General features: G+C 43.5%; 1 protein-coding gene across 1 annotated transcript; it reads right to left on the reverse strand.

Moving 5' to 3' along the window:
• Positions 1 to 2,636: 2,636 nt before the first annotated feature.
• trpc4b (transient receptor potential cation channel, subfamily C, member 4b) lies at positions 2,637 to 10,511 on the reverse strand. The gene is given in 9 exon segments (XM_061827004.1): positions 2,637 to 2,788; positions 2,866 to 2,907; positions 3,461 to 3,655; positions 3,747 to 3,942; positions 4,032 to 4,345; positions 5,106 to 5,245; positions 5,338 to 5,674; positions 7,774 to 8,292; positions 10,125 to 10,511. Coding segments are annotated over 9 exon segments (2,277 nt in total). The 3' UTR covers positions 2,637 to 2,641.
• Between the last annotated feature and the right edge of the window lie 516 nt (positions 10,512 to 11,027).

Consider the following 11,027-nt stretch of genomic DNA (forward strand, 5'->3'; position numbering starts at 1 on the left):
GACAGCGTTGGTGACCCCTGATCCTAATCCATATAATGAAAATAATCCTATCTATCCTGTCTGGTACTCACGGGCCATTCCATCAGGTCAGTGACTTCTAAGACCTGATTTAGCGTCACTGAGGTGTGTGGTGAGATGTGCTGCAGGATGTTATCCACTTTCACTTTTTCACCTATTCATGCAAGTGACAAGCAGACAAATGAAGTGCTCTTCCGGGAGCCTGCAGAAGCTATAACTAAGATGTGTATTTACCTATTAGTATTCATCCAGCAGCGTACCGTAGCCTCCTTTTCAATTAAACGGGCCCCGGTTTCACACTGATGCCAAAGAAAATTGAGATGAGCTCATCATCATCTTGGGATACTCAATGTACTTTTTGTGACATTTTTGACATTTTTCTGCTGCGCTGTTAGATTTCTCCCCTCTACAATATCTGCCTTGGCTCTGTAAAGGTTGAGAAACACTGCATGGGGTAAACCTCCATGATCATCTACTGGTAATCCTCTGTAATTTCCATTTTGCTGTTTGTCTTCAAGTGGGATACAAACAATCATTTCAAATCTTTTTTTTTTAGATTTTTTTTAATGAGACCTCTCACACGATGAGAAAAAAGTGGAAAGAAAACCAACATCACACACAATAATCATATAGTTACTGATAATTGGCAGTCAGATGGCTATTGTAGCACCACGACTGACCTGTGAGAGGGAGGATTGTGCCACATATCATCAAGATTGCCAGTGTGACGATCTGAGAGCTCCCCTGTGCTGAAAAGTCTCCTTGTGATGAATGCGCATGCGTAACTAAATGGGGAACTCTGGGTACGTAGCAAACGCTTACTGGGAAATCCCCGGTCTCATAGTTCCCGTTCTTCTACATAGAGGTAGCTAACATGTTATATCCTAACCTTAAAACAAAAGTTGATAAAAAGATATACACACATATGTACGTTCGCTGTGTTCGTCTTTCTGAGACGTCCATCGCGAACATGAACACTCGGCGACAAGTTGTCGGATGGCACATGTTGAAACCTGGATGGGGATTTTTCAGACTGGCCAGAAGTTTCCAAAATATACACGCATGCGCATTAATCACAAGGAGACTTTTCAGCACCGGGAGCGCTCGGACCGTCACACCGGGAAATACAAAGAAAAACTACTGGTAGAAGAAGAAGCTCGCCTGTGAGTTTCTTTAGGATTTGCGTGTGCGATTGTTGACCTTGACAGTTTTCTGAGCAGACTGAGGAAAATAAATGACAGTACTCCAAACGCAACCCACATCACAGGTTAATACCTCAAGATAATCTTTGCGATGAAGATAAAACCTGCTCAAATCGGGTTTGTTCGAATTTTTCAAGTGAGCATTGAGAATTTCCTGTGGGCTTAGCTTCTGCTGAAAGAGGCTGTGCTTTTGTGTACAAACGCCGTATAAGAAATAAACTATTTACCAGAAGAGTTTTTCCACTCTGTAAACAGGATGAGTGAGAATTTAACAGTGGTAAAGAGAACAAATGTACAACTATTAATGTGAGATTGTTGCCCATAAATGGAAGAATTAAAAAAAAAAAAAATTGGCAGGATGCTGAAGTCTGGGGGCAGCATGACCTGCAAACTTTCCAGGAATTTAGTTTCCTTTAATCCAATTACGTAAAATAATAATAATAAAAGCAACGCGTTCAAAGGCTGTGCCGCAAAAATGTCGTACCGCACTATATAATTAGGACAAAATAACTGTTTTGAGGTTTCTTGAAACTGCTTCGTTTACTACATTTATGAATAATGTATCCAAGGTTTAACCTCTTAAGTTGAGTTCAAAATAAACATTTTTTATGATTTCTTTTGGGAAAAAAAGAGAGGTATAAAGTCTTACTTGACACATTATTTTATTTATGCTCTCTTATTTCTCAACTTTCCATGAGTCAGTACTGCCGTATCAATTCTTTGTTAGGACACTTTTTCATAGAATAAACTTGACAGAACCGAACTCGGACAACATCAGAAAAGTTTTCTTTGAATAAATTTCAACACTGAAGCAGAAGGGGGGGGGGAAAAAAAAAACATTATTTGTGGGCATGGATGAATGTGTGTGTGTGTTGTTTTTATTATTATTTTTTTTTAATTTAGGTCATTAATGTCGTGAAGTTTGTAGTTTGCACGAAAGTTCCTCGTCTCGAGCGTCTTTCTCCGCCTCCTGCACGGCTTCCACCACCACCCTCGGACTTTTGCACTCTTGGCTTGGTCGTCTGGCGGTTTCCGAACACTTCGAGGCCTTCTCTGAGGTCGACGTGTTTTCTCCGCAGTTCTGGGAGGGCCTTTTGCAGTGTCTCTGCTGGGTGACGTCATCCAAGTGGCTCTCTGCTTTAGTAGCCGGGACAACGCAGCTATTGGTCGGACTGTGGCTCGTGTTGGGAGGTCCACTCAACCTATTGTGGGTCAGGTCAAACACCTCCAGCCTCTTTTGTGACTCCTCCGTGCACCATTTAGGGGAATACTTGAAGGTGTTTCCCTGGTAAGCAAATGGGGAGCTCGCTACCTTCCCAGAGCCTCGGCCTTGGGATTTGCCCTTCATCATTCCTAGCACCTCATAGCGGAAGCTGGAGATGTCCTGCTTGAGCTCCTGTTGACAATTATGCAGAATTATTTTAACAACGCCAAATGAAGACGTTTGACAATTCTTCCGTATAGGAGGTACCGCTAACCTTGAAGTTTTCCTCAGTCAACCCTTCTTCTGTCTTGGCGTCTCTGATCATCGCAGCTACATACCTCTTTACCAGGTTTCTCAAGACCTCCTAAAATGATTCAGTAATATTGATGTTCGGCTTATGTAGATTCTTGTAAAGGATTTTAGATAATCAATGTTCCTTACCTGGTACTCGTGGTTTAGTCTGACATTGTCTGCTGCACGCCTCTGTAATTAAAGAAGTGAAGGGTCTATCACTCATGGGAATTTTGTGCATTTGCAATGTTACAAGTTCAATACGTTCTTTGGCCAATTTCAACTACTATATTGTATCAATATCAAAGTAGGAGCTCCAGATATCTGACACTGGGTCTGAATGGTTCTACCGCTACGCTGTTGTTGTTGGACCAAATGTTTAAAAACAGAGGGTCCTTAAGTTTACGACGTTAGCATCATGCTTACTGCACTTCACTCGTTGGCCTTGAAGGTATTTGCATCCAAGACAATTACTGTAATTATGACTTTAGTATTGCACTAGCATGGGTTAGTAAAAGATTATTTCCATCTCTTTTCATACAAAATTGGGTGATATCGCTGCAAGAGGAACAGAACTCAGGCGTAACTGAGGACTCTGTTTATCAGGAACATTGTCCGCCATCAATGCATGATACGCTTATCTGTTGCAAGATTACTTACACACGGCCACATTCCAGTGGAGGTTTGCTGCAAATCTTCTGTCACAGTCCTAACAGAGCTAGGAAAATGTACAACAGCAGCTTACCCCCAAACTTTCAAAGGTTGCAAGTCTTTTTAAGCTCGGCCTCCGAAGTACACGTGCTCGTATCCATCCTGTCAGAAAATAAAAAGACTTTGGACTGGGTATTATGTTGAACGGAGATGGCAAAGTTCCTCCCTCTTCAAAGTAGCTCATCCATAATTTAGTTCTGGCAAATTTCCACTCAATATCGGCGTGATCCTTAAAAGAAAATGTGAGTCGTTCATCAGGGCCATTTGTAAAAGAACACGAGGCAAATGAGTGTGGTTAAACAACAGAGTAGGATACTCACAGCAATGTGCTGGTACGAGTTGTTCATCATGGCAATTAGCATGTTCAGCAGCACAACCAGGGAGATGATGTTGTACGTGCCGAACATGGTGGTTCCAACAAACTCCGTAAATTCGTGGTCCGGCTTTACTCGCGTCACATACAGGGAAATAAGGCCAAACACGGACCAGAATAATGACTGCAGCGTCTCGAATAACCTGAAAAAAATGTGAAACATATATAAAACTCACCTGCCTGATGAATAGCTATTCGTCGACAACGGCAAAGGTTTGGTTTCTGAACGTACGTCGAGAACGCGTTGTTCTGCTGCATGCAACGAATACCCTTGCAGTTGCTGCCCTCATCGGTTTCGTAGTAAAAATAGAGCTGGTTGAGGCCGTTGGCGAAGGCCAGCAGCACCAGACAGTAAATGAAGAGGAACTTCAGGATGTCGAGGAGCATGCGGCCCAGCGAGATTTGCAGCGGGCCCAGATGGGAATTGGCAGTGAAAAGGCAGATGAGGCGCAGGGAGCTGAAGATATTAGCGATGGCGAACAAAGCCTCGGCTATTAGGGTCGGGTGCCACATTTCCCAGCTGCATCGGGGTTTGTACCCACTATACTGCAAGATAAAATATGGGCAATTGTCAAAAAAAAACGGTCAGGTTCCTGCGCTGTACGAAACAGAATAAGGACAAAGCCCGACAGAGCAATAGTGAAAAAGTGCAAGTGCAATTTTTACATTGCCTGAATTGATCGTTTGAACTGTATATATACCACAAATTTGAAACAAAACAAAGATACCTGTTCGGAATCAATTACATTCAAGCTCATTTTAATCGAGAGTTGGCACACACCTGTCACCATTTTGCGTGCCTCAAATCAACCCCAAATAAAGCGCAGACATTCTATGAAGCGTTCCGTCTCATTTTTGTAGTCACATCTTACGGCACGAGCCACAATCCACAGAAAGCTTCAACAGCATCAAAGAGCTCCCATTTATCACACATATTATTAGTCAAGGGAAGGCTACAAAAGAAGTTCAAAGGCAATCGATACGCTGGAGGTGTGTATCCAAACTAAAAAAAAAAAAAAAAGGTACATTTGAATTATCTTCCATAGTGGGTGAAGGCACTCAATGTATGTTCCTTTTCAAAGCTGCGCTAGTGACACCTTTTAATAACCGTCCTAACTTTCCACAACTGCTTGAACTTTCAAGAACTTTGTGTGAAATGCTATTTAATGAAAGATGCACGAAATTGCAGGTTTCCTCTTCCTTCAAGCTTTCTGCCAGTTGAAATATTCAACCAAAACCAAACAAATCAAATTTTTCATACATGGCCATACTCGACAGTTCCATATGTATATATACTGTACTGTACCTTTATATAGGCAACAATCTTCAGGGAAATGGTTGCGAGATACAGTGCGTTCATAATGAAGTCCATTATGTTCCACCAGTCGTCCATGTAGTCTTGGAAACCGCTATCCCACATCTGTTTGATCTCTGTCCAGATGAACCCTTGAAGACGTGAGCAAACGGCGGCTTTACGATCCTTTCACGACCGCAAATGACAATTATGTGGGGGGAAAAAAAAAAAAAGTGTTCTTTACCGACGACCCAGGGTAGGATCATCCATTCCACCACGGTTGGTGCCGGGCCCTGAAAGTCACGCTGTGGCGCTTCGATGTGCTGCGATGCCAAGAGGAGCAGGAACAGGAACGTCAAGTAGGAAGCGGCGTGACAGATGAACTTGATAAAGGGCTTGCGGATGAATAAGCCGTAACGGCTTTTCGGAGAGACCAAGTACAAGATGGATAATACGGGGAAGAGGAGCCCGATGAGTATGCACGTGATGAATTTGACTGCCCAGTGACGCCTCCTCCAGCCGGGGATCTCGTCGTACCATCGGGAGGCCAGCAGCTGCTGACAGTTGGGCTGGGCGACAAACTACGAACGAGAGACGGGAATTGATAACGACCCACATCAAGAATCACAAAACTGCAGGCATAAGAGTTGAAAGTTGAAAAGAATTTTTAATCATTTACTCATTATTAGATTTCCAATAATCTGTTTTTGTATTGAAGAGCATCCGTAAATATTCAAAATTGTTCCAAGATTGAGTTATGATCGTTTTTTTTTTAAATACAAGTTGTCAAATCTGGTTCGTATCATGTGCTTTCTAAAATATGATTTAAAAAAAAAAAAAAAAGAACATCTGCAAGACATCTTTTGCTGGTGATGGGAGTTCATTTCAGTTTAACCTCGTTATAGCCAAATGGATTCGCTACATTATGGGTTGGCTGATGAGGTCATCTTTCCGCACAGAATCCCTTTAAAGTTTCCCGTCTTGCCTCTGGAGTGGACGAATTCCACGTTACGGCTGCCGCACACTTGATGGCATCGAACACACGGTTCATTTGAAGTACTGTATGATTGAAATCTACTTCACAGTTTATGACATTTGTTGACACAAACTTTGGTAGCAGGGACAGATTTTGTGGACAGCGGCTAAAGTGCTTTTAATGGTCTGCAGCTTGTCTATAACCACCTTGGCGCCATTTTGTCAGAAAAACCACAATAGCAACCTATAAAAAGCTTGCGGTTATGTCGTTAGCGTCAATAAATTCCAAACCAGCAGTGAAGTGAACAACATGGTGAGGAAGCTGCTCTATAAAATGAGAGCATTTATTTCTCTCGATTATAAGCTTTCAACGTTCTACTTCTCTTTTCTGTAAGTATAATGGTTTGGCAACGCCATATTTGTATTCCTGCAGTATAATCTCCATGGAAAATCCTTTTGATTTAACCAAAACATGTCTTCTTTTGGAATCGTACAAACGTGTGCAAAAATCCAGACAGACACACAGTTGTCTAGGAAAGAGCAATCACGTTGTCATGATCACGTAATAATCTAATTGCCGTGGGAATGATTTGGCAACGCTAATGGATTACATTAAGAAGCAGCCTTGCAATTATGGGATGGCCCAAACTCCCCCTGGACACCTCCAAGCATTTAAACCCATTTGTGGCTAGTCTTGGCGAATTTCTAGTCAAGAAGCCACACTTCCGTCCATCCATTTTCTGAGCCACTTATCCTCACAAGCGTCGCGGGAGTGGTGAGGCCTATCCCAGCTGTCATCGGACAGGAGGCGGGGTACGCCAAGAACTGGTTGCCGGCCAATCGCAGGGCACATGGAGACAGATGACAGTCGCACTCACCATCACACCTATGGGCAATTTACAGTCTCCAATTAATGTTTATGACCTTGTCCTAGTACTGTATATCTGACGATTACCTTATGTTTCATTTCCTTTATAAGGAGCACTAAAAACCTTTTACAGCTAATGATCTCAGTTAATAATCCATTTTTAGGAGCATACATTTCACAAGATGTACTTATTTAAACTGACCCTCTAAATGAGGATGTTTGTGAACATCGTGATGGCTTTCTCTGATCAATATTTACGTACAAACCTGATTTAACAGAATTTTTTTTGTAAATAATCTTATTGATTATTAAATTACGTTCATCAGCCATAGTTGCTAGCGCTAGTATTTTGACAACAAAATAATGGGAAGTGACTTTTTATCAACTAGAGGATTATTGTTATTATAATTTTTTTTAGACAGTTATGGATATTAAAGATGTTTGGATATAAGGTGGTGGCACGGTGGAGCAGCTGGTATAGCGTCGGACTCACAGTTCTTAGGTCCTGGGTTTGAGTTTGCAAGTTCTCCCCGTGCCTGCGTGGGTTTTCTCCGGGCACTCCAGTTTCCTACCACGTCCCAAAAACATCCAACATTAATTGGGCACTCTAAATTGCCCCTAGGTGTGATTTTGAGTGTGGCTGCTTGTGTCTATGTGTCCTGCGATTGGCTGGCAACCACTTGAGCGTGTACCCCGCCTCCTGACCGTTGATAGGTGGGATAGGCTCCAGCACCCCCCCCACCCCGACCGTCATGAGGATAAGCGGCAAAAGAAAATGGATGGCTTTATCCAAGGTGAGGAGAGTAGACCTGAAAGTAAACGGAAAGGACAACGTACCTCTTTCTGGCAGTATTTGATAGCCAATTTGACCCGTGCCAGATCATTCGTGTTCTCGTCCAGCAGTGGGTTGATGTCATCACGGTAGTTGAGGATAATTTCCAGCTCCTTGGAGCTCCTGGTCTGGTCCAAGAGGTCCTTTGCAAATTGTTTACACGTGTGCGACAGCTCCTCGTACTCCGACTTGAACTCGTTCTCCACCCTGCTGAGCTCCTTCAGCTCCCAGCTGAGCTGAAAGGCCGTGAGGAAAGGGTCCTCGCTGGATAGGGCGATTAGCGACGGGCTGGCCAGCGCCTTGTAGATGTTGAGGCGGGAGTGCGAGTGGCGCAGGCCGTCCACGTCCAGACTGGACACGCACTCCAGGCAGTCGCACAGCACGGCGTGCGGCTGAGGGATGGAGACTCCTCGCTGCACAAGAAGTTTGATGATCTCGTAGTTGTTGGTGTGGGCCGCCAGGATGATCGGAGTGATGTCAGGGGTGAAGTCCGAGAACTGTTTGTCCAGCAGAATCGGTGGGAGCTTTACACGACAGACAAATACTTCGATTACCAGATAGTAAGTTGCTTGGCGTTTAGCTTGATAATACAATAACAGTGTGACAGTGGCCACTGCACTGCATCTGTCTGTCTTTTGGGTCCTTTCATCCTTACGTTTTTCCATTGTATTGTTTTCAGTTCTGGTCAAATGATTTTCATACAAATATTTACTGTCATTGGGATTTTAGCACTGAGCTTACGTGAAATGGGCATAAACTACTCTGCTTTGTAACCGATGTACAATTTCAGGCTGTAGGAACCACATCTAAACCAACAGAATGATGTCCTTGCTTCATCCATTCAATGGGAAGTGGGAACTGTTTTAGATATGTCTATAAATTACCAAACATATGGTTAATTCACATATTGCTGTGCTGAAAATGTGCATGGAAAGGGTCCCATTTCACATCTTTGGTTTTTTGACCAGCTTACCAAACACAAACCACGCATGCGGCTAATTACTTTTGTGTTTAGCTAGCTTCTTCTTATGCTCTGTCTGGACTGAAGACCACACCCTTGTCTCATGTCGCATTACAACCACACTCGGCAGTATCCATAATCACCAATATATCAAGGAGAGAAAAGCAGTTTGTCAATCGATGAGAGACGGGCTGTGGATGAAACATACAACCCATTTGATTTCAACAAATCTATACTTCCTGAAACACAATTTTTAGAAATATTGTAAACTTTTTTCAAGACACACACAGAAAAAACTCCACAGAAATGATTTCCACGCAGTAAGTGAATATCAGCGATGGAACACTGGATGTGCCTCGGGTCTTTAAAAGATGGGAAAAACTAGGTTAGATGAACTCTTCAGTATCTTATAATATAAAAGTCACTTCTCTTGGTAGTCTCTACGAGTTGGCGCTGTTGATTTGTGTGTGACAGTGACTTGAAAGTCAATTATTACTGCGGTCTGTGTGAATGAAGACCCCGTGTGGGATGTCAGCCCCCTTCCATTTGAACCCTTTTCTCACCACTCAGCTTCTTACGCTTGAACAGCAGCACCCACCACCTACTTGTGAATGACATGCTTCAAGGCGTTGCCCATTCGCAAGTTGAATATTTCAAAGGGGACAAAACATGAAACGTCGACTTTTAGATGCCTTATATTAACAGAAGAAAAGAAAAGAGGAAGGAAGATTTTTTTTCCTTTACGTTTTTTTCCCTGTATTTATGTATAATACCACCCACTGCCTCGCTCTCACCCTGCACACACTGCAAATAGAAGTTATCCATGCTCCAAAAAATGATGTGTAATCTAGATATTTATTCAGGTTTTTTTTTCAATGGTATAGTGAGAAAAGCACAGTGGGTACAACCCAGCAAAGAGGTTGGTGTGGCCAATGTTTTTCCGTCAGAACCCACAGTACTGGATGAGTCAAGTTGTTATATTATAGTGTAGTCTACTGTGAGAATTAGTACCAGGTGCCTGCTTCCGAAATGACGTGGCGATCCAAGAAGGGTTATATTTCCCAAGCCAAACGTATTATAAAAATCATATCCATACAATTCTATTATTGTGTTGACGTGAGGTGTTCTTATGCTAACTTATGTTTCCATTTTACTGCTAATTTCAGTGCATCTGCTCCATGCTCCTTGTGAGTGTTTTCATTTTGCATTTGTGTGTTTGACTGTTTTTCCTGTTCAATTAATGCCTGAAAGTGCTTCAGCAACTATAGCTGTCCATTGTTTTCACACGTCACTGGAGTGGCCGCCCGTCTATGTCACGCTTGCTCGTCAAGCTATTAGCGGTAGAGCCAGGAATAGTCATGTGCAATAGTAAGAATACATAGTGAGTGACTGTACCTGTTTTTCACCACTGGGCTTCTTGTGGTTGAGCAACAGCTCGACGGCGCCCACTACCTCCTTGCGGATGGCATGCAGCAGGGCGTCGCCCACGTGCACGTTGTAACTGAGCAGCAGCTCCACGATCTCCAAGTTCTCGTTCTCGATGGCGATGAGCAGGGCATTGCGCCCCAGCGAGTCCACACAGTCGATGTTGATGCGGAAATAGATCTCGGCTTCCTCCAGCGCCTCCTTCACCGTAGCGTAATCCCCTTTGCCCACGGCCCCGAGGTAGGCCCTCTCTAGGGCCGAGAGCTCCGACTCAGCCCGGACGATGCGCAGAGGGATGCGGTCACTGTATGAGGAGCTGTCGGTCTTCTTGTAGTACAGCTGGGACATTGTTCACATGGCTCCCCCTGACCCCTCCAATCACAAATAAATATTTACCTCATATTTACTTCTGGCCACTGTTGAACTGTGCTAACATGGAATGGGTTGTTTTCACATTTTTTGCTGAATTATCCATACACCACTGCGCGCGGCCATTTAATCTCCCTACCTAACCCAGTGTAGTAGTCTACAGAATACTCTCGGTTGCTGTTTATGATTTTGTGTTTCACGGGCGTCTCGGGACTTAAGTACACAAGAGAGGACTTCCTAACCATTAAAGAGCCTTCTTCTGACTTCTGACTTTTTTCGACAACTCTCGGCAATTCGCTGAAGCTTTTTCAAGAGTTGCGAGTCGGCACGCTCTTCAAAGCCTCGCGATCCGCTACACAAGTCCGGCTGCGTAAGCGGGGACATTGTCTAATGCTTCCGGTGAAAGACTTTGGATGTTCTGCGGCTCTGTGCTTCTCGGAGACTTGGTTAGTGGTATTAGTATTAACCTCCATCGTGCTTATGTGTCACCGAGCTAAGCTAACA

Source organism: Syngnathoides biaculeatus, chromosome 8, assembly GCF_019802595.1.
Source record: "Syngnathoides biaculeatus isolate LvHL_M chromosome 8, ASM1980259v1, whole genome shotgun sequence".
Lineage (NCBI taxonomy): Eukaryota > Metazoa > Chordata > Actinopteri > Syngnathiformes > Syngnathidae > Syngnathoides > Syngnathoides biaculeatus.